General features: G+C 39.3%; 3 protein-coding genes across 3 annotated transcripts in view; all 3 read left to right on the plus strand.

Moving 5' to 3' along the window:
• LOC145479529 (MYCBP-associated protein-like) overlaps positions 1-23,971 on the plus strand; it is a 35,852-nt gene extending 11,881 nt beyond the window's left edge. Inside the window, exons 11-26 of the mRNA XM_081457915.1 lie at positions 6,092-6,155; positions 6,653-6,735; positions 7,119-7,243; positions 7,856-7,980; positions 8,715-8,937; positions 9,068-9,281; positions 14,143-14,306; positions 15,069-15,101; positions 15,659-15,757; positions 16,306-16,427; positions 16,842-16,954; positions 18,729-18,826; positions 21,216-21,270; positions 21,771-21,835; positions 22,243-22,329; positions 22,718-23,971. Of these exons, the coding sequence (XP_081314041.1) occupies positions 6,092-6,155; positions 6,653-6,735; positions 7,119-7,243; positions 7,856-7,980; positions 8,715-8,937; positions 9,068-9,281; positions 14,143-14,306; positions 15,069-15,101; positions 15,659-15,757; positions 16,306-16,427; positions 16,842-16,954; positions 18,729-18,826; positions 21,216-21,270; positions 21,771-21,835; positions 22,243-22,329; positions 22,718-22,804 (1,757 nt within the window). The 3' untranslated portion in view covers positions 22,805-23,971. The remainder of the gene's footprint in view (positions 1-6,091; positions 6,156-6,652; positions 6,736-7,118; positions 7,244-7,855; positions 7,981-8,714; positions 8,938-9,067; positions 9,282-14,142; positions 14,307-15,068; positions 15,102-15,658; positions 15,758-16,305; positions 16,428-16,841; positions 16,955-18,728; positions 18,827-21,215; positions 21,271-21,770; positions 21,836-22,242; positions 22,330-22,717) is intronic.
• LOC145479549 (uncharacterized) lies at positions 1,211-1,802 on the plus strand. Its single transcript, XM_081457941.1, has 2 exons — positions 1,211-1,473; positions 1,580-1,802. The coding sequence occupies exons 1-2, from the start codon at positions 1,211-1,213 to the stop codon at positions 1,800-1,802; spliced, it is 486 nt and encodes a 161-aa protein (XP_081314067.1).
• On the plus strand, positions 2,566-4,567 carry LOC145480132 (uncharacterized; the record flags this gene model as incomplete). The annotated part of the gene is made up of 2 exons (XM_081458589.1): positions 2,566-3,133; positions 3,185-4,567. Coding segments are annotated over 2 exons (885 nt in total), but the record flags the coding sequence as incomplete, so codon positions are not given.
• Positions 23,972-26,363: the final 2,392 nt, after the last annotated feature.

The following is a 26,363-nucleotide window of genomic DNA, read 5'->3' on the forward strand; positions in this document are numbered from 1 at the left end:
GGTGCCTACATTTGTTAGTGCGCATACTTTCTGCGCATCACGCAAGGCATGGTTTAAGCGCCACGCGACAGAGCTGAAAAACGACTGCGCATGCTCATTCGCGCGCGCCGAGAAACTGGGAAAGACAACATAAAACCATAGCAACGTATACGTAAAATGGCGGCATTTTTGAAAAATTTAAGAGCGCTGAGTTTTCGCTTGGGCTAAGGAGTAAGTAAAAAGGTTAAGCTTGAAACTTTCCTTTCAGACCGGTCGATATTAGTTCTAAAACATATCTCCTGAACACCACACTTCCCTCCTTGAACACTCATCGAAATTTTGCCGCGAAGTCGGAGTTCGTGCCGCGAAAATGCGGCTCGTGTTGCAGATTATGTTAATGAGTTTGATGTTCACGGAAACTTCCGGTGAGCGGACCTGTTGGTACCATAGAAAAACCAGAAAAGGCGAGGAATGCAAAGGGAAAATGCGGAGGTTCAATGCTGCAATAGCAAGGTATGTCGGTGGCACTACGAACAGCTGGGCATGTACTCGACACTGGACCAGAATAAACCGCGAAGCACATGGTTTTTGTGCATGTCCACTTCCTGTGCACTCAACTGATATTTCAGCCAACATACCAGCGAGGTTTTATGAAATGTTTGACCGCATCGGACGTACTACGAGTGGTTACCGTCCTGGTGTGCGATGGTGTTCCAGTTGTAGGAAAAATGCAGACCAATTGTTTAAAGATGAACAAGATTACAGCCCTCCTCGAAAGGTATGGTTACTGGGAGGTTACAATAAGAACGCCCTTTAAAATGAGTGGCACATATTTCCGAGTTTCTTGTGACATGCAAATGTAAAACCGGTACAAATAAGTTCCTTTCGATGATTTCAGAGAAAAAGTACTGATGTGACATCCCATCACACCTCACCCATGCCAAAACAGGTACTTCTCATAATTTTGTATCATATTTGATGCCAGCTATGTAAAATCAGTTCGAAATAACAAACCGCTTGTTGCATTCCTCCTAGAAGTCACCGGAGGAAATGGATTTGTTGCTCAGAAAGGAGACACAAAAGTGCTGCACCTTGCAAACACAGCTTCATGTGGCAACACAACAGCTCGCATAGATAAAAGGTGTTTTTACTGTTTTGAATCTGCTTGAATTAAAATTTAGCATCATAACAGAAACTCTATACTTCTCACAAAAATATTTTAATTTTTGTCATGGTTGATTTTTCTATTACAGAGTCAACAATTGAAAAGAGGTTGGAAGCATTTCAAAAGGCCCTGTACAGACATCAAATAACCACCCCAGACCAGAAAATTTACAATCCAGAGGCAATGAAACAGTTTACAGACAAAAATAGCCCTGGACTCTTTGAGGACATCCTTAACTGTTTAAGTGGAAGAAAAAGCTTGTCCAACAGAAGGAGAGAGATGCAAGAGCAGAGAGTGGCATCCCTACTCCACATAATGGCCTATTTTAGGTAACAAACTTTAAATGAAGTGAGCTACCTGTAAGAAAATTGTTTTTCATTCATTGTTCATAGGGGTTGTAACAATAGAAGCAAATTACTTTTACCTACATGACAGGTCACAAAAAACATCTGCATTGCAAAAGGACAGTGGCTTATACACAGCTAGTTGTGGCATGTCCTTGCAAGGCCTATCTGCTGGTCAGATTTTAGGATACAGCACCACGCCTAGGAACGCGCAGCAGTTAAAAGCAGACCTTGCTAAAGATCATGCCAACTACATATCACAACAGTTGCAGAGAGTAAATGAGGTCAGTCTGCAAATAAATAAGCAATTCTAATCAACAAATGGCTTCATGCACACTACCAAAGAATATCATTGAAAAAAAGCCATTTTGGCTAATTAATTTAATTTAATTTCGATTACAGCCCTCCTCAAAAGGTATGGTTACTGGGAGGTTACAATAAGAACGCCCCTTAAAATGAGTGGCACGTATTTCTGAGTTTCTTGTGACATGCAAATATAAAACCGGTACAAATAAGTTCCTTTGTCCAGTCCTTTGTTCCACAGTACCACCATGGTCAGCAGAGTGAATCCAACTTGTGGCTTATTGCAGGGAAAAGTGCAGAATTTCTTCTTGATCTGTTTAAGAGCATTTCACAGAACTGCCACAAATCATACCAGGTAACAATCCTGAAAATAAAAAAAAGTCATAAAATTAATAAATACAGAAGTCTAAACCATTTATTATACCATAATAAAACAATACGAGAATTTGATGATGCAAGAAAAATTGAAAAACACAAGCTGCAAGCAAGCATTTTCCACATTTCTAAAGTATTGTCAAATTCCTGAGGTGTGTTAAGACAGTTTAATTAAAATGCGTGGTTTAGGCTTCTTTACATGATTCTTAGATATGTAGGATAAGGATATGCAGATATAGATATAAAATGTACCAAACAATAGAATGAATATTAAAATAAACAAACATAATATTAATGAATACTGATAACATCTCTGACTTAAAAAATGGAAAATAAAAACAAACGAACAAAATTACTAACATCATGTTTTCCTCATAATAAATGTACATGTACCACTGACATGCACACAATTTAACTTTTCAACATTTCATTTATTTGACTCAGGTTGGACGTCCAGTTGCAAATAATGGAAGACCAAAAGGGAAGCCACTGTACCATCTCCCAACGTTTGAAACCACAGTAGACACTAAGTGTTTTCCACTAAGTTATAATCTCGATGATGTAGAGCCAGGCCAACAACCTCACCCAGATATTTATTGTGATTTTCCAACTTGCACAAGAGAAACAGTTACCATTGTTAGACTGGCCTGCTTCCACTGCTTTCACCAAGCTTGCTTGCCTTCAAATCATTGCTGCCCAATCTGTGCTGAACCACTGAAGAAAAAAGTTCAAAAGTTAGCAAACACCTTCAACAATGGGCTTTTGTTGTCTAAAAATGCTAATGAAAGAGAAAATGATGATGATGATGAACTCCATAATGACAGCAATTATGCACCACTTACAGGCTTGAACATATCTGATGCTGAACTTTTCTACACCTCACCAGAATGGTCTCAAAAGGTTAAAAGCATCCTGGATACTTATGAAACTATCCTTCTTCCATCCCGGGCCAATCATTCATCCAGAAGTCAACCTTCCGCTACAAATACCTCGTCTCCCTCTGACAGCTCTTCTTGAGTTCTAACACTCATTATCATCCCTCCAAACCATCATGGCAATGTCACTTTCTGGTCATTCCCAAGCAGTATTTCACAGTCCACAATTCTAGGGAAAAAAGGAAGCAATGCCTGTACTTTTATTGCACTTTCGTTTAGCAAAAGGTTCTTTTCAGAAAATGTTCAAATTCCTCTGCTCAACAGTCCACTGAGCCAGACATGGGTGTACCAGCTAATTGTGCAAGGGATTTTAGTGTGTAACAGCATCTATGACTCAGTGACACAAAACATTCCTCAAACATTTGGTGTTTACAAGCTCTACAATCATCTACTGTATTAAACAATGTAATTGGTGGCACCACTGTAGGACCTGAAATGCCTGTTAGCATTATCCCTGAAGCAAGTCCTGCAGCTAATTTACCTTTTCACTGGAGAACTGCTTTAACACACAGCAAAACATCTATTTTTATTTTAAATTCCAATACTGTCGTCTTCATTCCAACCACACAAGATGTTTTCCTCTTAGACAGCCACTTACATGGGAACAGTGGAGCCCAATACAGCTTTTGCAGAATGGCAGTACTCCTTCGAATTACTTTCTTGGTTCAAGCAAGTCAACAATTTTCAGTTCACTCTTGGTACAGTCACTAATGTAAAGTTTCACTAACACTCACTAAACTTTTCCCAGCTTTTTAGCATTTTTAGCATATATTTTGCTAGCTTCCTAAATTCCACTATTTAAACTACTTTTTAACCCATTAACTCCCGGAGCTTTTTGTCTAAAAAGCGTTTTTTGGACATTTTGGACATTTTCAGGCTGGATATGAGCCAAATTAGCTGCAATCTACTCAAATAGCAGTTGGAACAGGACAGCATGCCTTTCTTTCCACCAGCATCGCGTTTTACGACATTTTGGCCAGGGCATACGCAGAAATCAAAGAGAAAGTGTGGGTTACATCTGTAAACTTTTCGTTTTTATTTTATTCATTTTTTTTCTCCTTTCCTTTTTCTCCCTTTCTTATATTTTTGCTGCAGTGATTGACCTTCTACTGGGCTTGCTTCCAGTTCAAGAATGCCCGAGAAAGCATCATCGAGACAGGCAATTCTTACCGTTTGGTTGAGGGAAATTTTGCGCACAGTTTTTCACTCAAAGTTTTGAGCATTTCCGTGCATATTTCAGGCTCCATTGACCAATTTTTATAGTTACTTACTAAATTGACGGGGAGATAAATAAGGAAAGGCATCTGTAGAAATGTGCACCAAACTGAATTTGAACTCCGACTACTGTATCCAGAAAGTAAGCCTTTATAGACTCGTTATTAGCGAAATATAAGCTTAAATCCGCAAAGTCAAGGTCAGCCCATGAGAGCAGATATTTTTTTACCTTTCCAAATTCTGTTCAATTTCACAAGAATACTCAGCGTTCCATTAATTTTTCTGTCATATCTCCAGGAATGTTGAGTGGCAGGGTAAATACATAAATATTTCAACATGAAGAAAGGAATCATTTCCTTTACAGTTTGTTCCCGTGAAGTCCAAAAGCATGCAACGAGTGCTCAAGTACAACTGTAAGCTGATGTGCTCAAATGCGAGCTTACGTGGCAGGTTTATTCTTGCGGGTCGGTTACATCTATATATAATCATTTGTAAAGAGCAAACACATTTGAATAGATGTATTGACAACAAGGTAGTTGAAATTTGCACTTTTTTAACCTGTAAGTGGTATCCAAAATAAACTTAACAAGCGTAAAGCGGTCACTACTCACCATGGCGCTGCGACCGATGTCTGCTAGAATTTGCTGTGTTTAGACCGTCAATATAGCCAGAAATATGTTCAGGATATCAGGAACATCTGCTTGACTGAAATGACATTGAAAGTTCCATCTTCTCCATTTTTCTCGGATGATATTAGTCCAAAAAATTAACATCGAATGGCGCCAAAACTTTGCATTGATCAAACGATCGAAAATGCCACCACTCGTCGACTCACCCGCCAAAACCCTACGCATGCGCAGTCGTTTTTCAGCTCTGTCGCGCCACGCGTGTTTTAGGGTTGACATTGACGCAATCAACTACGCTATCAAGTACACGACTAAAAGAAAGCAACATTTTCCTACTGTGACCAAATCAAGTTTAATGAACCCGTACTTAAACCATGAACACCAAAATAGCAGCATATCGCTAACCACTAAATGTTAACGTCTTCCAGCTGAAAACCTATCTGTTATCTGTCGAAAATTACACTGAAATCCAACTGTAAACATGTACCTGCAGATGGCGTAGTGCGCGCGCAAAACAAGTGCGAAATACGCAAATGTTTCACTTACAGGGGAGGTGACAAGAAAAAATGTAGCGGGCACCGTAAAAGTTTTCAAAAAAGATCAATGACTTTAAAAAACGCGTGGTTACCCCCACATTTTATGTTATGAAATGGAAGTGGCAAGCCTATTCAACACGTGATTAGTTTCTGGTTGTGAGCAAAAGGTATTTAGACTGAATTTTGGCTGAACCAGAGGAAGGCTGTCAAAGACGCTAAAAGCGCTGTTGCAACGATTTTGTTATTAGAAACATACCAAGAATGGTTTTTATGTTACTATCTACCATGCAGTTTTAAGATCTTGATAAATGTGTTTGCTTTTCTGTTTGTAAAGACGAATTCGAAGGAAATCTGTGAAGAAATATCCTTTCCATGTTTTTTTCAGAAAATGCTGATGTCAGCATTTTTGTTGAGATTCAAGGCTGATTATCTCGGAAAAATGCGTGGCTACCCCCTTTTTTCTTTGTGGATTCCAATAGCCCTTGCAAAGATCTACATTTCTCGCGTGGTCCTAACCTGGCGCAAAAACCTTTTTATTTAGTAGGCACCATCCTTAAATACATTTTTTTTTTGATGCTCATATAAAAATTTTATCTGCTAATGATGTTTGTAGATCGTGTTGGCAGTGAGTTCTGGAAACAAGTGGAACAAATAGGAGATGATGAAACAGGGATTAAGTAAGAATATTTTGATTAAACTGATACTAGAATATTTTAGATCTCCCTTTTCACATTGCAGCCATCTTGTTGCAAAAACAGGTAGAACTCATCCATAATATAAAGTGTCTAGTATAGCGGTCAAATTAAAATTCATATTTTTACGTTTTTTTTTTTATTTCATGGACTGAAGTATGAGACCTGAATAGCGATTTGCTACATACTGTATGATACTAAAATTGTCAAAGGTTCATTATCCCAATGTTACTATTAATAATACTCTTAATAATATCATTAAAATTACTATTAATAATATCATTAAAAGCCTGTCCAGATTTTTCTTGGCTGCCTCTTAGCTGCAATTATCATTTTGCAAATTATTTTAAAATGGGAGGGCCTGTTTTGTACATAACATTATCCAAGGTATTTTTGCTGTTCTCTGGTTAAGTTAACTTCATCAATGCAGAGTTTTATTTTAGTTAGTAATTGATGGTTTATCACGTTTTGTTTTCTTGTAGTATGACTTTAACACAGACGGAGCGTGGTTATCCACCAGCAATTGAACACATTGGAAAAGCCATCTATATCAAGAATGAAATGGGTAAATTTTTAAGGGAGAGTTTCATGGTTTGGCAAATAAAGTTACGTTTTTGCTTTCTTACTGGACCACGTGTATTTCAACAATCGCAGGCTAATAATTTAGGTGAACAGAATGACTGATTAGGCTGCGCTTTCGTCAACTATCGCGTGGTAGAAATCTTGAGCTCATAATCTACATGTACTTGTTAATTCCATTGGTAATACATTCTGTACTGGTTTCCCCCTTCCCCTTCCCCACCCTTAAAAATATGGTTTCTGATGTCTTTAGGTGTCTTTTTTTTTTTTTCAAATTTCTGACTCGAATCGCCATCATTTTCATATGGGACCCTTCCTTTCCCCCATCCGGTGAGGAAGACCTTAAACGGAACATATTTTGTTGTGCAGGCATAGAGTGGTCCAAAACCCACAGGTCTGCTTCAGTGCACTATCCATGGCAAAAGTCAACTTATCTTCAGGAGAGAACGAAGCAGCTCCAAACTATTCTACATGAGTTGGATCCTCATGAGCCGGTAAGAAGAAAACTGATCGTTACAAGAGCGTTCTCTTTGCTGCAAAATATTGTGGTTTTTCAATCAAGTCGTTTATCTGAAAACTGAGTTACATGTACGCGTTTTCATTAAGGCTACAGGTAAACATATTTTTCCTGCAAATTTTGATGCCGAAGGTTTGCAAACTTGAAAAATTCTCTGCTTGAAATGTTCTGTAGTTTCATGGAACAATGGAGATTTGATTATAGATACCTAGACTTGCTAACACTAACCAGACACGTTAACCAGTTCCAAGCTGTAAACCAAGGACATAAGTTTAGTCAATCTAACTTATGCTATATCTTCTCAATGTTTAAATTTTTCTTGACATCGAAGAAAACATCAAAATAGGAAGTTTAATTAACTAAAGGCAGAAATAACGCGTAACAAAAATTATTAACGATGGCTAAGATTTGGGAAGAATTAAGACTGCGAACAACGAACTTTAGAAACTGTGGCCGGACTCTTCAGTGTTCCAAACTGTGTTGTGACACTGCTGAGGTGCTTTTTGTGCTCGTCACGCGTTCCTCTCCCATGTGGAGGAGGAAAGATTGCGTGCAGGCGCATAGTAAAGTCTTGTTTTCTTTTGATCAGTACATTGATGAGCTCGAGGTGATAGGAACAAACCAGCCTCAACATTCATCCAAGTTTGATATGATGTCGGTCGTACAAGAAGAGGAGGAGGAGAGTGAAATGTTAGAAGAAACCACGAGTGAAAGGTCAGCATCCAAAATGTCCTCACTCTGTTTCATTCGTTTTCTGTTACTTTACTTGGCATTGTTTATTTAGACTTGATTTCCGCCGTTCTCTCGGGTCCGGTCGTGTTCCTCTCAAATTTGGGGGTGAGCGTGGACTCATTTCCCGAAACAGCGGCTGGTTAAATCCATCCTGGTGTTTGCTTGGATTCTTCTCCTGTTAAGACATCACCGAGGTGATTGTAAGCAAAATTAACGAGTCATTATGACTGGGAATCAAAAGTGGCTGAAAATGCACCTAGGTATCGAGATATTGGAGACAGAAGTTGGAAAATCAGAAACTCTCGTGTTTTCTAACTTATAAAAAGACTGCTAGGTAGAAATTTTAACCTTAAATCAGAGAACGCTTTTGAATCGCTTTCATAGAGTATTTTATTTCTGTACGCAATACAGATTTCACTCTTTCATTTACCGCCACAAAACTCATGAATTTTTTGCGTGATTTTTAGTGACTTTGCTCGTGCATACAGTGTACAGTGTATATTACCTATAAGTGAAGTCAAACCACCCATAAGACAAAACTTCCCTGGGATATTTATATGGAATAAACCTTCTTTGAAGATACGTTGTACAACCAGTGTTTTTTCATATTCTTGAGAGAGCGTCTTCGCTGTCTTGTCCAGGGCGTTCTGTCTAGGGGACGTTTTGACCGGTTCCCTTAAACATTGCCACTGTTTGTTTGGTCTGTTCATTCCTAGGGATCCTCTAGCAAACATTGCTGATGTTGTTCCTCAGCCCATATTTGGACCGTCGTTATCCATTGGTGGTCAAACGGCTCAGTGGAACGGACAGAGGACTGCGGTCAGTGGACAAGTGGGCGCGGCTTGCCGCGTGATATTTGACGCCAATGTGGGAGATAGGGTCACCTCCCATTTGGATATATGCAACGATGGAACAACGGCTATATACTTTTCTTGGAAGGTATTTTATGACTTTAGTTTTTTTTTTTTCGGTGTTGAAAGTACCGTTGTTGATTTGAACGTATATTCGAGGCGTTTGAAATGTGATGAAGTGCTATCTCGAATAACTAACTCTATTCTTTACCCAACAGAAAATACCTCGTCTCAACGTGCTGGGTACAAAGCTCGCAGGCCAGACTCAAAGGTTTTACTTTGACACTAAGAGCGGAGTGATTCTGCCAGGGGATACTTTGAAGTTCCCATTCGTATTTAAATCCCCCAATGCTGGGATCTTCACAGAGACGTGGGAGTTTATGACCAGGCCTACATTGTGTGGTGGCGCCCCTATAAGAATCACTCTGAGAGGTAATGAGCTTTGTCTTGAGTAAGTTTGCGGGTCATTTCTTTTGAAGTTTTAGCGCGAAAATAAAAATAAAAATAACTATAACTATAAATAACTGAAAAAGCGTCAAGGAGTTTCAAACGTTGTGGGTAGCGAGTAATGGCGAAAGGGTGACGCGCCAAACAAGTGGTAAACAGGAGTAAACAGAGAATTCTGCGAGCTCTTCTATGTCGACTTTCTGTTTGTGCTTTTAAGAGACCAGATATTAGTGAGAACTGCGATGTCACCAAATTTCTTGTTTTTCGTTTGCATGGGTATCGCCATTTAACCTAATTTTGAGCGTACAAAAGACATTGGCGATTATTGAGCGGTTAAATTTTGAACGTTTCGGTGATTAAGTCTCCTGGCTTCATCACCGTTCTAGAAGACTGAACTTTAAGAATTTTTTGCAACATCTTGACTTGATGATACGCCCTTTATGATGCTACAGATAGTTCCGATGCCTTAAGTTTCCTTAGCCCTGAAAGACAAAAAAAAAAAACCTACTTCTCCTGATTGAGTTCCTGCGTGAAATCTATTGCATCTACCCTGAATAATTTTTCAACAATTTCTCAGGCTCAAATTACACTTTTGGACCCCACTAATTCGAACTCGGTTATTTCGAATTCCCGTTATTTCGCACTCAGAACAATTTCCCTTGGATTAACCCTTCAGAATTTTTGGAGTTGTAGAATTATTATGTTTTGCTGTACGTATGTCTGTTTTTCTTAAGAGTGAATGCCTACAAAAATGGACCTAAATCGCCTATCAATGGCACAAGTCGAAAAATTGATTTCGCTTGTATTTTGTCCATAGATAGGTCGTAGTAAGAATAGAAACGGACCATAGTTAGTTTCTGCTAATACAGCTTTCTTTGGTAGAAATACGCCAAAAACGATTTCGACCCGATTGGGCTCAAAATCTACTTCCGGTTTTGCTGAATTTTCCGAATATTTGATTGCTTCGCGCTCCGCAGAACAGTTACTTGAGAATCTTTCAATGGATTTTATATTCAGTTCAGGTCTTCGTGGTCTGACTGAGCGAAAAATAAAATAAATCAAAGTTAGTTTTGAGCCCGAAAAGAGATCAAACTGACACGCAAAATTTTACAGTGTGTGGCAAGAGAATTATTGCTTAAAAACATCGCCATATTTTTCTATGGGCTATAACTTTAAATACCGTAAAAACACTTTCTACGGGTTAAATATACACCCACTTGTTAGGCTATCAAAAAACATCTCTGGGCAAATGGTTTCAAGTCGCCCGCCTTGGCCTGTGTTTCTCATAGATTTTGCCCAAAATCCGCCGTTGGAATGTAAACAATTGCGTGACGCGGATAGCCACTCTCGAGTAAAATATTCGTTTCCAGCAATCCGATGAAAGCAATTTTTGAAACGTTGTGTGGATAAAATAGTGGAAAATGTTTTGGTTTTTTTTTGTTTAAGTTAGTATAAATATATCTGTTTTTTCATTTTGCATTGCAACACCCACGACATCCCTGATAAAGAACGTTTCTACAGTACTCCGGGAAATGATTTTAACACTTGTTTATTTTATTGATTTCACTGATAACTTACAATATAATGGCAGTTTTAGAGATACACTTAACCAATCCTCTATGGTTTATGGCAATTGAATCATTGACTGACAAATAAAGTCAAGTGGAAATACCATAATTTCTATAAACTACTAACTGCGTGATGGCATCTCAGCTCTTCTAGCTGTGTAGAAAATTTGTACCTACACAATATGCTCAAACTCAGCTAGAAAACCTGGAATTTCTTGAATTGAATTAGCCCAGGAAGAAATTGCGTTTAAGTTTCGATCATACTGGGAAAAACTCCATCTTTTCTACTTTGGTTGTTTGATCAATTAACTGAAATTTCCAGATCATAACACTGGTAGACAAATAAACATTACAGTGGTCGATCTAGGACTAGGTTTACACTAAAGGAGTTTTTTTGGATTCGTAAAAGTTCCCGAATTCATCAATTTTAGAGTATTCGGATTAGTAGGGGTTTACAGTGAAAGGATATTCGGATTCTTAACCGTTTACACACGACGATAGCTCCGGGCACATTCATGATGGAATGGTTAACAAGCAGTTTGTTGCCTCGACAACGAGAAACAAAATGCCTCCGAAAATAAGGCTAGGGGTAGGTTGAGACAGTCCGAAGTTTTCTTTCAACTCGCTGACCACGGTACTGTTGTCCATCATGTCAGGTCCCTCCAGGAAGTTATTCTGGTCTTTACTTAATATCTAGAACCGTCGAGGTTTTCGATCGTGCCATCGTCGTCATCTGCGCAGTGAAGTATAAATTGGATTTCTGAGAAGTATGGCATTACCTATTATAAAAGTGATTACCTACACCTGAAACAGCACGAGGTAATCACCCAGCGACCGCCATCAAATGGCCATCAATGTGCCTACGACTCGACTACGTATACGACTGGATCATGTAATCCGCCATTTTCGTTCCACCGCAAACTCAAAAGATCACAGGTGGAAAAATATGCGGATTCGAGAGAAAATCGTTTACACGACAAAACTCTCCAGATTCAAAAGTTTTCGGATTCAAAGTTCCCACTTTAAATTCCAGGGATTTTTTTTTTTCGGATTCGTCCACTTTTGTGTAAACGGCAAAATCAATCCGGCACTGAAACGTTCCGAATTCATCACGAATCCGGAACAATTTCCTCTAGTGTAAACCTACAATCCTGGCCATAAGTTGTTGGGACACCTCCCCCTTTTGCGCGCTAAAACCCTCGATTTCAACTACTTCCTTAACGTTTTAGAACAAAAGATGAATAGAAGCAAGTACAATTGACCCCCCTCCCCCCTAGCAATGTTGCATGAAAACGAAGCTATTCTAAAGACTAGATCGGATGTGGGAAAAAAGGAAAAAGGGACAATAGAAAGTGGTTAGACAGTTGTGTCGGAACCAAACGCGATTGCTGAAAAATCGCTATTATTGGAATAAGATGTGAATATCTATCTTCTCGTCTCTTTAGTTCGAGAATACTGTTCTAGGAGGCGAACAATTCTTGAAACGTGGTTATTCTGAAGCTATTGTCAAGGATTTTTTTTCTTCAAGATTTTTATCAACATTGACAGGGGGAGGGGGGTAGGCGGGCTTGCGCGGTTTTGGTCTTAAGAGAGGCTGCCTGTGAAGTCATCTGCCGTAACTGTCCCAAAACTTTTGACCAGGATTGTAGTCTTAAATGAACAGCGAACATCCATCTTGTTTTGTTCGCGGAAGTCGGTCACGGAAGAGCGAATTTCAATGAAATATGTATATAATTCGATTAAGCAATTAGCCAAATATAGGTTGGCCGCCAAAACAGTTTAGGGTTTAGCCTAACTCTAACCTTAAGTTTTAAGACTGAAGAAAGAAAGAAAAAAAAAGCATTGAGCATTTCAGTTGTTTGAAACAGAAACATTCGCGCACAATGAACTATATCATCAGTATATGTATAGTACGTGCGTAACCTGGAAAGCAATCCGTCCAGCACAGTAATTGTTCAAATTAACAGCTTACCGAGACACTCGCACTGTCGATGCCTCTTATTTATGATTTAAACTTTAAGGATTTGTTTACTTTACTTTTTCCGACTTTTTAGCAGGAGAAAAGGCACTAAATGTGTTGGTACAAATAAAAAGGTTTAACCGAAAATCGATCCGTCGAAATCAATCAACAAATACAAATTTAATCACTGTGGCGTTCCTTCAGATCACGTAAGGCTACAATACAAACCAACAATATCAACTTGTCATTACGCTTAACAAATGAACTTAGAACGATTTCTTTCTAGAACTCGCTCTTGTAATGAAAATGATCAAAGAAAGAACGACAGCTTAAAACGACATAGCAGTAACACCCGAACTCCAAGTAAATTGCTTTTAATTGACGTTCTTAATTAACGAAATTTCCAAAGCGATGACTTTCAAAATATTAAAGTTAAAAGTGGTCCATTATGTTTTTCTTTTTCCACCCAAATGTTCTAAGATAGCCATCTGCGGTTTGTTGGAAACGAATTATGTATTCACGGTGACCGCCCGCGTCACGCAATTGTTTACATTCTCACGGCGGTTCAGGGAAAAATCTATGAGAAGCACAGGCCAAGGCGGGCGACTTAAAACCATTTGCCCAGAGATATTTTTTGATTTTCAAACAGGTGGGTGTACAGTTAACCCGTAGAAAGTGTTTTTATGGCATTTAAAGTTATAGCCCATAGAAAAATATGGCGATATTTTAGTGCTATAATTCGTTTGTAACACATCGTAATATTTTGCGTTTCTGTTCGATCTCGTTTCGGACTCAAAAGAAACCTCGATTTATTTTATTTTTCGCTCAGTCATACCATGAAGACCTGAGCTGAATGTAAAGACCATTGAAAGATTCTTAAGTAGCTGATGTGCGACGCGCAAAGCAATCAAATTTTCAGAAAATTTAGCATAACAGGAAGTAGATTTTGAGCTCAATCGGGGCAAAATCGTTTTTCACAAATTTCTCCCCAAAAAAGCTGCATTAGCAGAAACTAACTATGGTCCGTTTGTTTACTAGCTAGGGCCAATCTATGGGCAAAAAATGAGCGAAATCGATTTTTCGACTTGTGCCGTTGTTTGGTCCATAGTTATGGGCACTGGCTCTTAAACGTTTGGCTAGGTACGCGACCCCACAAGCAACCTATTTCTTTAAACCAAATCGTATTTAAATGAAGAATTGCTGCTGTTGTCACTTACTATCGCTTATTTGGAACTCCCGCTATTTCGAGCTGTTTTTTGTTTCCCCTGCGAGTTCGAAATGGCAGTGTTCAGCTGTATTTATTAACATGTTTGTTTAGGCGTAGCAGTGGAGGATGACATCTACAAAGAGGCCAGACAACAGATCGAACAGGAGCTAGCTCACAGAGAGGCCGTGGAAACTGCCGCTAGACTTTTGGATGAGATCCTTGAAGGCGTTCGAACTCCCGAAAGGCCCAGATCCCCTGTGGATGCTTATATCACGGTGAGTGGTGTCATTCAGGAGACTGGGGATAGCGGTGGAGTTAAGACTCGCTTGTTGTACTTTTATACCGTAGAAGTAAAGTGAACCGTGTCATTTTATTGACTTAGAGAAACATGAGCGTGTTTTAACACGCTTACCACATGTTACAAAAGGCGTTTTTGAGCAAACTTTTTTTTTTCTCGTGCGTTTGCGACTGAGATTCGATAGCTGTTCATCCCACTGATCATTCTTTCCTCTCTTTCTACCCTCTCTCTACTGCAGTTCTTTCATTATTTTTCTCCGTCAATTTTTACTTTTCAAGATTCCATCATTTTGTCTTTAAAATTGGTGTGCCACTACATCCTTAAATTAGGATCCAATACAGGTTGTTCAGAGATGACTGTTTGGAAATGTGGGTGTTTGTGGCTAGCAAATAGGGCTTGAGATTTCCACTAGTTATCCAACGCTTTGGAGTGATGGAATATCCCACTTGTATTTTCTCGGTGTTGACACGAGCCTTTCAAAAGCGTTGCATACATGAAGCTACAGTACCATGCCATAAAAGATACATTGGCCATCACAGTCAATGCGACTTACCCGCAGCACACGATGGAAGGTGTAATACCGTCTGGTAAAAGCAGCTTTCCTGTGTTCTAATTGGCTCTATTTTCTATGCCATGTTATAAATCTTAGTAAACGTGACTTTCATACATGTATTATTTAAAAAGAAAAAGTTTAACAGTAACGGCAAAATAATCACGAGCTTGTTTATTAATGCTTTAGGAAGAGGAGATATTTGGAAGAGCAAACCAAGGGGTAAGAACTTTTTGTTGCAACAGATAGTTGTACATGTCATAAGACACAGTGTCGATGTTTTAAGTCAAACTAATTTGGACATAATGCGTTTGGAAAATCCATTCAAAACTGTCAGCTGCAGGGCTGAGACGAAAAACTACATACATAGCTGTTCACATCTTAGCTTACCTTATCAAGTGTAGACCAAATGACCAAAGGGTTCCAGACTCTTTCAGACGTGGTACAACTAAATTCTGTACATATGATTGTGAATCGCATTCTTATGCGAGTTTCTGTGTCCACATGGGTTCCCTGCCTGAGGTCATTTTGTTATGTTCTTGGGCAAGACACTTTACTCTCATAGAGTCTCTCTCCACCTGAGGTGTAAAAGTGACAGCAGCCTGTTTTTACTATGGGTGATACTGCAGTGGACTAGCATTCCATATTCCTTGTGCATAACTCGCTTCCTGCCACAGAGACCGAGATTACTGCCGGGCGGATGGGCAGCTGTGCTGGAATACAGAGACTATGACCCGCCAAATAAACCATTTTGATCTCATTGTGGTCCATCTTTTCAGATGTATTTCCAGGATGAGGTGGTTCAAGAACTAAAGCAGATTTACGCACAGCTCGAAGAGGACGAGGATTGGGACTTGTCGCTACAGTCCCTTCAACAGGTAACCCAGGTTATTGTACGAGAATGGAATCCACTCCACAGGGTAACCCACGGTTATCCTGATTAAACTCGTTTCCCTCGTTTCTATTACATCAGTAGTAGAAAAAAAATTTTATTTTGCTCTATTAAAGTACAAAAACCTTATCCTCAATCCTTGGTATTTTGAACCTTACTTTCAATTTTTCTAGTCATGTTTAAATTCACGGTCCCACCAGCACTAATGGTAAATCATTTTCTGAGTGTAGATAATTGCATTTTTCCGCGTATTTGGGAATGGTTCTGAACAGCTGCTTACAAACTTGCGAAAAATGTACATTTACTATATTTTGTAATATTTAGCACTTTTATAATACGCGAGGAACACGCCTTTTGTGTCACAGTAGTGAAACAAAACTTGCACGTCTTCTTTTAGCATTTTGATGAGCTTGCCATTTACTTGCATGGCTCAAAATCCCTGTGCAATGTGCTCTAAATTATACCTTTGACGCTCAAGGCTGCTGTAGCTCGTTTTTCAAAGTGTTTTTTATCGTTAGTTATTGATTCTTGTAGAAAATCATGTCAGTTGAAGATGCAGATCAGCGTGACAGCTTGCTCCAGACGCTGAACAGCTCTATATCAACACTGTCATTTCCGCCAATGACACCCGTAAAACACGCCATGTATACTGCAGGGTGAGTCCTCTGTTCAATTCTGCGCCAGAGTGCACTCGAAGACGAGGAAAAGAATTAAAGAATTGCTGTTTACTGCTATAATATTGATCTCTTGCCCATTAGGTGCGCAGTATTTGTTTCTTAGATCGTGGCAAACATTCGAAATAACACGGTACTCACAAGAAACTAGCTTTCGACAAAGTTTAATTCAGGAATCGCTAGATCAAATTAGTTCACAGCAAACAGCCCCCTCGTATTTTAACTCTTTGTTTGCACGTTTAATTTGCTCGTTTTCTATAATCGGAGATACCGGAACAGCCTAACCGAAAGGAAAGTTTTCATTTTTCGCTAACACCATAAATATCACACTTATTAACTTCCCCAACGTGGTTAATATCCTTCTAGCCTAAGTTTTGATGACTTATTGACTGTTAGGTATCAACTGCTCTGTGAAATGGTGGACAGTATTGTGGGTCAGGCCAACATGATAAGATCTATACTTGGTCTTCCTGAGAGAGAGCTCGTCGAGGACACATCACAAGAAGAAGGTATGTCCCTGGTGTGACTGTACTGTATGCGACAATTGGTGGTCCTGTGACGCTTGGCCCAGAAGCTTGGGGTCTACTTCCTAATACTACCTACCTGTTATTCAGTTGGAGATGCTTCTTTTCAATCTAGCAAATACATTTTCAGACGCCGTACATGTTGATGCCACTCGTAGTATTTCAACTGTTTTTATTTATCTTGCCCGCAAAGGTTGACATAAAATTTGAATTGATAGTGCTACGCACCCTACGCCCCGTACCGTTGCCACGTGACTAACTTTTTGATTGTTGGCCTATATCTGAACCAGCCAATCAAAACATGGAAACTATCGAGGGTGAAGATGATCAAATTCATCATTCACACATACGGGAATTTTAAAAGTCTCAAAAACCTGTGAACGTTTGATACTGTCGACAAGTTGTCGTAGTTTGATTGGCCATTTGAATCGGAAGCCATCAGAAGTTGTCAAAGCGTTGTCAAAAAGTAATCAAAACGTATCTAGGTAGCAACGGTAAGGTGCACTGTAACTGTATGGATAAATGTTTTGCTGAAATATTTGTTTGCCTAGCAGGCTTCTGTTACCTCAACTGTGCAATGATAGTTATTAACCCTTTTGTAACACAGTGTAACATCAAAGACTGCTCATAGCACAATGTCCGGTCAGTCATTTTATCAATCTGGGATAATCTACTTAGCTTTAAAACGACATCGCTGAACAATGTTAAAGGAGTCTGAGCTGAACTTTGAGAAGTAAAAAGTCCGCTTATTGCAGGCTTTGCAACAAAATGGTTTAAGGTAATTCCCCTGAAATAAAACTGCCAATAGATTTTTGTTCAAACTTTGTCCACTGAATATTTATCATATGAGAACTTCAATTATAAAATAAAAAAGGGGGGTGCCCATACTCGTTAAGGAGCGGTGAGGCATTAAAAATGTCCCATTTTAACATTATTTAATGCCTATTGTAAGAACGCATTCCAAGTTATTGTAAACTCTTTGTGAGCCCAGACTCATGAAAACACGCCTCAAACTACAGTCAATACTCGTGTCGGACACAAATAAACTTTTTAAGTTTTATTTTGACAGACAGCTGAATCCTTGTTAAGATATTGGAACCAAATTGCTTGCCACGGCTATCAAACTGCAAAATAGAAAAGACTACAGTGCAGCTGCTATTTTCCTTATTTATTCAATTTTCAACAATAGAAATCAGATCAATCTTTTCTCACGCAAAGCTAATGATTAGTTGATTAAAATGACTGGAAAAAAATTTTGGGTGTCCGAGCTCGTTAGTGAGCTATAGCCAATTTTTCAACTGACAGAACTCAATATCAAGGCAAATCCGCCATGTTTTCAATGTGCGCGTGCACGAACGCGCGCTAATGACGCCATAAATTATGCGCAGTAGGGATGCGCAATGCAAATGTGAGGAATCACCTTAATATTGGTGTCCGCGTTCACTTAACAGAGGTGTCCGCTGAATGCAGGTTTATTTTACAATAAATGTGGGAAGAAAATTTAGGGACTCAAGCTGGTGTCCACTTAATAGAGCGGGTCTGCTTAATATGGGGTCCGCTTAATACAGGTTTCACTGTAACTCAATATCAAGGACCGTCGCTGATTTATTTTCTATTAATCCGAGCGAATGCTACTTCTTGTTTAAAAGCCTTAGTAGGTTCTTCCGCTAGATGTAAGACCTGGTAACTACTTTGTACTACTTTGTTCTTATATTTTATTGTTCTCTTTGCTTTTTAAAAATGTTTTAAAACAAATCAGTAGAAAAACGGCTACGTAAAGGAACTACTTCTGAAACGAAAGCGGAGAGCAGAAAAGGAGACAAGAAAGACAAGAAAGGAGGCAAGATTCCTGAATCTGTAAGTTCGTGTCAGCATGTGGGATCATTGTAGAGCCTCTCTTATAACATTTCATTTTACGTTTTATATATGTGCAGCAAGGGGTGGCAGACATAACGGCTTTTACTATACGCTAAAGAAATAACGCTTGCTTTCTTTGTTCTGGTTGTTCATTGCCATGTATCAGGCTTGGCGTTGGACTAGGAGTTTGAGCTCACGTTTGAGGCCTGGTCAGGCGACTTGTGTTGTAGTGGTCTTGGGGAAGACACTTTACTTTCAAAGTACCTCTCTCCACCCAGATGTACAGGACCTCAGAAAATTGCTAGGGAGTAATCTGCGGATGGATAGCATCCCTTCCAGTGAGAGAACTAATACCTCTAGTTGCTTTCTGTTACCGGGAAAGTTCTATCTTCGATAATCGTTTTATTTTCATCTATTTGATGAGACCAGGCCCCAGTTGTTCGAAAGAGGGATAACGCTATCCACCGGATAAATCGCTATCCAGTGGATAAGTGTTGACAAAACAAACCACGCTATCCGCTGGATAGTGATTTATCCAGTGGATAATGTTATCCACCTTGGCCAGATGTATAAGCTGGACTAAAGTTACGATTTTCAAAAATTAAACAAATTTCATGGAAGGTGTAAGTTCTGTTGGTATTTTCATTTTAACCAAGACAATTGTGACTTTCAGAGTCCAGAACCTCTTGAAGATTGTTATTACGTACCAGATTATGACCTGTCTGTTAGTAACACCTAACGTAATCGTATTACCCTATCCAAACTTACGTGTTACCCTATCCAAACTTACGTATTACCCTATCCAAACTTACGTATTACCCTATCCAAACTTACGTACTACCCTATCCAAACTTACGTACTACCCTATCCAAACTTACGTACTTTCCTATCCAAACGGCTAACAGTACACAAACGGGACTTCAAGCATTAAATCGAGCAATGCGAGCGAAGCTAGAGTCACAAGACCCAGCTGAGCAGGGAGACAAAACAAAGATATTGCACATCGAATTTTTAAGATGAGGTCGTGGCGTGTTCGATTTTCCAAAAATGTTTCTGCAAGGTTGAGTTAACACTCCCTGGTAGATATATTTTAGAACACGCAAATTTATTTACTCTTGAAGTGGGTAGCATGCTTCATAGCACATCCGCTTCTCTCTAGTTTATGCCGTTTGTAATCCGTCTTGATCTTTCTTAGTCGTAATCATCTTTGTGTTTTTTTCGGTTAACTATTTCAGTCGTACACGTACCTCTTTAATACGGACACCAAAATCTCTTAGCTGTGTGTCTGTATAATAAAGGTGTCTGTCTTATGTCTGTATGATGAAGGTAACTATCTTGTAGAGGTAGAGACTATAGGAATACACTAGTTACACTTGCACCAGATGAATTGTCCGTAATATAGAGGTGTCTGTATAGAGAGGTTTGGCTGATCTTCTTGCGTGCTTTTCTACGTTCTTTTTACATCTACATGCTGTTATGTTAAGTTGTCCTCAGCCGGTCCACGTTCTCGGATTGTGGTCAAGAGAGGGGGTGGCGGTAGTGAAAAGCGAACGAAGCGAGAGCAAGAATGAGGGGACATCGGGAAAAACGCCCTTTTCACAGCAAAACCCTCGCCTTTTTTGCACTTGTTCTTCCTGCCGGCTCCCAGTGTCCTTAAGTTTGTTCGTGATATAGCTCTTTAAGGTAGTTCCTCTGAAATAAAAGTGACAATAGATTTTTGTTCAAACTTTGTCCACTGAATATTTGTCATATGATAACTTCAATTTTGAAATAAAAAAGGGGGGTGCCCATGCTCATTAAGGAGCAGTGAGGCATTGAAAATGCCCCATTTTGGCATTATTTAATGCTTATTATAAAAACGCATTCCCAGTAATTGTAAAATCTTTGTGAGCCCAGACTCATAAGAACACGCATTAAACTACAGTCAATACATTGTGTCGGACACAAATAAACATTTTAAGTATGATTCAGACAGAAAGCTAAATCCTTGATTAAAAATTTGAACCAAATTTCTTGACGTAGTTACCGACTTCAAAATAGAAAAGACCACAGTGTATCTGCTATTTTTCTTATTTATTCAATTTTCAGCAATAGAAATTAGATCAGTCTTTTCTCACGCAAAGCTTATGATTAGTTGATTACTATGACTGGAAAAAAAATTGGGGTGCCCGTACTCATTGGTGAGCTAGAGCCATTTTTCAACTGACAGAGCTCAATATCAAGGGAAATCCGTCATGTTTTCAATGTGCGCGTGCACAAACGCGCGCTAATGACGCCATAAATTATGCGCAGTAAGGATGCGCAATGCAAATGTGAGGAATGACCTTAAGAAGCGATTATCTCAAACGCACGTATTGGTTACGTATCTCATTTGTTGTTTCTTTGTTAGGATCGTCCAAATTCCACTCAACGGTCGAAGTTATCAGCAAAAAAGTCTGGAAGAGGTCTGTAATAATGTTCATTGGAAAAATGTATTGTCTACTTAGTATGACTTAGTTCAGAGGTAATCAGTTCCGGCAGAAAAACGCCGTTTCCAGTCTTACTCTTAGTTAAGGATTAATTTTCCTATTCTACTTCAAGAGGAAGAATTTTAATGGCCACCGACATAGCATTAAATTTTTCTTTAAGTCTCCCGATCAGAAAAAGCGTCAGTTTTAATAGAAGCGTATCAAAATGAAATATAAGCATTTGACAACAACAAAAGCAAAACAAAACGAAAATGAAAGATGTCTTGAGAAGTCAATGGGCCTTTTGCATGAGCTGCCCATATTTTACAAACTCCGTCATGCCAGATGACAAAAGAATATAACAGCCTTCAAGACAAACCGAGTTCAACCAGTGAAGCTTGAGTTTTCTTTGCTTTTGATGTGCCTTTCCCTCTCATTCTCGCTAGTGTGGGTCGATGCAATTCCCGCACGCTACTCACGGCCACTCCTCTTTCTAGGTACCAGTACACCTTCCTCTCAGTCTAAATCAGCCCTCAGTGAAACTGCAGTAGAGAGGACTGGGGTAAGATCATGTTCATTTTTACCAAATATACTGAAAGTTGCAGAATGCTAGAACGTATTATTTTTACAATATCTTGCGATCGCACCACCTTAGTTCTGCAAGTGACGATGTGGTGAGCTTAGAAACATGCACGTTCTCAACCTATTTGCTAGCACTTAATATCTGTAAATAGTTTGTCACATCAAATGCAAGCCAAGGTAGAGAGCACAGCAAAACCTTCTTAAAGCGACTAATTCTGAGATTTATGAAGTTTACTTCCCATAATCATTTGGCGTTATTCCCTTACCATGTCGTATCTGGAATCTTGTTTGCGTTTCGGGCCGGGCAAATTAAGAGGTGATCGGTAGGTACAAAAGCGTCCTTGTTTCCTTAAAATAATTTTTGTTTTCTTCTGTAATCTTTTTCAGACTCCGGTTAGTGTAGATGGTTTAGCAGTGGATAATGCTGCTGACCCTGTTTTAGAAGCAAAATACAGAGACAAGCTCTTTACGCAGGTATGAAGCTTTCTTGATATGGACAAATGAGTGAATGAAAAGTGTCAGCAGTTCCTTGGTTTTCCTCGACATTTTCCTGACATTTTACGTTTAAATTTGACTCTGACGATCCACCTCCAACTAGATTTTGAAAACCCCCTAATTATCATGCGTGTTAATGCGTATTCGACATTACGAAACCTGGTTGGAAGAACGAACAGAGTTTGTGCATGACAGTCCAAATACTTAAGCAGTAGTAAAATGGACCGTGTGACTAGGATGATCAATCATGTCTTCAAAAGCGACCGTATACTTATGCTGAAAAGTTTGATTTGATTTATGACAGGGTCAGTTTAAAAAATGTTGTTAGAAATGTGCATTAAAATATTTCTATTTGTTGTTTGTTTAGGCTTATGCCCTTGTAGTGGATACATTTGACAGAATGGACATTGTTTTTCATGACATTAAAACTGCGGAGTTGAAGTTAGCAGAGTAGAGCGTTTGCTGCCCAATTACTTAGAACCAACTGTATTTATATCAAGTCTTGTTACAGCAAAATTAAATATGGTGTTGTTTACTCATTGAAATGTCTTCTTTTATGTGTTACAAATGAGCTTATCATGCTCAGATTCCTTCTTGGTTAGTCTCTGGCAGCTAATGAAACCACTTGAAGCAAAGAAGCTACTCCACGCTGAGCAACTAGACCAAATAGAAAAGCTGGTTTTCACATGACGTCACTAAAATTCGAACTACAAAACTATTGATCCTCCTGGGATTTTACTTAAATGATGTATAAGAGCAGCTGAAAACTAGCATTCATACAAATTTTCGCTCCGAATGGGTTCTTGGTTTTTTGATACACTACGCTTGAATTTCTAAGCTTTTGCGTGACGCGGCATTTACATGATGGCCCAGAGAGCTGTCATGATGGTTAAAAAGGTGACTTATTTCGGGGAACTTGGCTATCTGAACAGTTCATGTCTTAGAAAAAGTATTATTTTAATGTTTTAGAGTTCTTCGAGGGATAAATTCACGCGTTTGTAGCAAAACTCAGTGACAAATATTTCTGTTGGTTTCCGGCCGCCATGTTGGTGCCCATACGGATGGGCACCAGCATGGCGTCTCCATCCAAATCTCTATAAATTTGGGTAAAAAATTTCTCCGCATATCTCGCGTAAGAAAAATTGCTGTGGCCAGAATTTTGGTGAGAGTCTTTTTTTATCTTTTTTGAATTGCGTGACACTGATAACCAGCAATAGAGAGGGGTTCGGGGGAACAGAGATGACACAGTGGTGAGAGTGCTTGCCTCCCAGGACCCACTAATGTAGCGTAAGGTTCGAATCCCGGATCATGGCCCGTTTCTCGAAAGCCCCGGAAACTTTTCGGGTCCGAAAAGCTATTTTTAGTTAATCTGTTTCTACAAACAGAGAGCTGAATACGCCTTAAACTTCTTGTATGAAGGGAACCCTGTTAATCTTAAGGATACGTGAATAAAACAGCGCTGTAATCATAAGGTTTAGGACTTTGGTCTGGCTTCCCGAATGCGAACTCCTGAAAACTTTTCAGGACCTTCTAGAAACGGGCCCCATCTGTTATTAGGGGGTTGAATTTATTTTTGGTTCTCGTCCTTGCACGCAGGGTTTTTGCTCGGATTCTCCGGTTTTCCTTCCTCTACAAAACCCATACCCGATATTTATATACTTGTTCGAACACTTTATAACGGGTTACTCAGAGCTCTCCTATGTTTCGTGCGTAAACAAATTAATGATAATAATAATCGTATTTATATAGCGCACATATCCTAAGTTCATGGCGATTTGCAAACTTTATTTTACACTTACCGTACCAATCCTCGAATGAGCGCCCCCTTCGAATAAGCGCCCCTCCTATCGGCCAAAAAAGCGCCCCCTCCCCTCCCCCCATTTTGTGGACGAGTAATGAGACAACAAAGGATGTATAGAATCTTAAAAGTTGTTGTCACTGACTTAAAAATCTTAAAATAGACGTTTCGGCAAAAATACTGTAACCTTCTTCAGTGATGAAATGAATGCTAATGGCGTCTAAATGTAAATGAGATGTTTATAAGAATGTGAGGAACTCGCTAGGGATTAATTTAGCATTTTGTAAATGTCTGGAATATGCGCGTGGTCATTAATTGAGTTCGGTTCGCGAATGGAATGCCACACTTCCAAGAACAATCTACGCGACCACAAGGGACAGCGGTCTATGACCTTGACATTATTAAAATCAAATTCGTGGTTGTTTTTCATACAGTGTTGCGCCAAAAGAGAGTTCTTGTCGCATGTGAGGACGGCTCTTTTATGTTCTTTTGTTCTGGATCTCAGTGCTCTGGTTGTTAGACCGATGTAAAGTTTTTCACAGTTTTTACAATTGATTTTATACACGACACCAGTTGACAGGTCTTGATCGAATTTATCCTTCGGTTTCTTCAGGATCGAACCAACCGTCTTGACGGGTTTATGAGCAACATTTACGTCGAATTGTCCTAAAGTTCTTGCAATTTTTTCAGAGATTCCTTGAAAATATGGCAAAGTAACAAAGCCTTTGTGGCTTTGAAGCTGATTATTTTGGGGCTGATTTAATGCTTTAGGTGGTTTGGTTCTTTGGCAGCTTTTTAAGAATTGGTCCGTGTAACCATTGGTTTTGAGTGCGTCCACCACGTGTTGTACTTCGGTTTTTCTGTCTTCGTCAGTCGACGGAATATTCTTTGCTCTGTCAAGAAGGGTTCTGGCCACTGAGCGTTTGTGTTGCAAAGCGTGGTGAGAGTTGAAATGGAGATACTTGTCGGTATGGGTTGCTTTTCTGTAAACACTGGTTTTAATTGATCCATCAGTATTTCTAGTTGTCTTCGTGTCGAGGAATGCGATGGATCTATCACTCTCTTCTTCGACTGTGAATTTGATGTGCTGGTTGATCGAGTTAAGATGGGAGTGAAATTCAGTGAGATGCTCACGGGCGAGGCAAACATGGCTATCGTCGACATATCTGTGCCACCACTTAGGGGGGTGTGGTGCAGTACTTAACGCTCTCTCTTCGACGTGTTCCATCACCAAATTTGCCAAGATGGCGCTTACAGGTGAACCCATGGGACAGCCGAATATTTGTTTGTAGAAAACGCCACCAAAGACAAAGTAGTTGTTGTCAAGTACGAACTCAAGCAACTTCATGATGTTGTCCACGGACATATTGGTTCTTTCGGGTATGGTCGAGTCGGACTCAAGTCTGGTCTTAGTCACCTCGAGTGCCAATGCCGTGGGGATAGATGTGAAAAGCGATACAACATCAAAAGACACCATGATCTAAGATTTTTAAGTCAGTGACAACAACTTTTAAGATTTTATTACTATGCCTGACTACAACTACAGTATTTTTAAAGGATGTATAGTTTTTGTCATGTAGTGTTAGATTTGTACATTGTTTCAGTTTGTGAACACCTTTAGTGAGCACGTTGAACACGTTAAGTACTTACGGTGCCGCGATTTAAACTTTAGGATTAGCTTTTTATGTCGATAAACAGCTTATGGTGTTGTTTACGCGCAGATGGTGTATTCAAAAAATGATCATGTCAGGCTACGATTTGGGAAAAATTGAATAAGCGCACCCCCCTGCCCCCCGCCCTCGATTAAGCGTCCCCCCTGAATAAGCGCCCCGGTCTTCTCCTAAATTTGAAATAAGCGCCAGGACATCATCCGCACTGTTTTCATTTCTGATTTTTTAGCCTAAGATAAAATACGACAAAGGAAAAATATCTATTTTTTGGTTTCAAAAGTTCGTTTAGTTTCGTTTCGTTAGTTTTATAAAAACAATTGAGATATCTTATTTTTAGCCACAAAATTGTCGCTAAAATTATTTCTGTCGGCTGGCAAATGTTCTGGTGCTGATACCACGTGACAAGAATTTTTTTTGCGGGTTCCGCATTTTGGGATTTTTGCGTTTGTTTCGCTATCCGCAAAAATAGAATCCTGCAAAAAAATTCCAGCCAAAATTTACTCCACTGGCGAAATTATACATACAAACATCGCATGAAGAATCAC

This window comes from Orbicella franksi, chromosome 2, assembly GCF_964199315.1.
Source record: "Orbicella franksi chromosome 2, jaOrbFran1.1, whole genome shotgun sequence".
Lineage (NCBI taxonomy): Eukaryota > Metazoa > Cnidaria > Anthozoa > Scleractinia > Merulinidae > Orbicella > Orbicella franksi.

Excerpts from the sequence above, each read along its gene's own strand:
- LOC145479549 (XM_081457941.1), top strand. The coding sequence starts at position 1,211 with ATGGTTGATTTTTCTATTACAGAGTCAACAATTGAAAAGAGGTTGGAA. Across the intron at positions 1,474-1,579 it reads CACATAATGGCCTATTTTAG|GTCACAAAAAACATCTGCAT; the intron begins GTAACAAACTTT and ends CCTACATGACAG.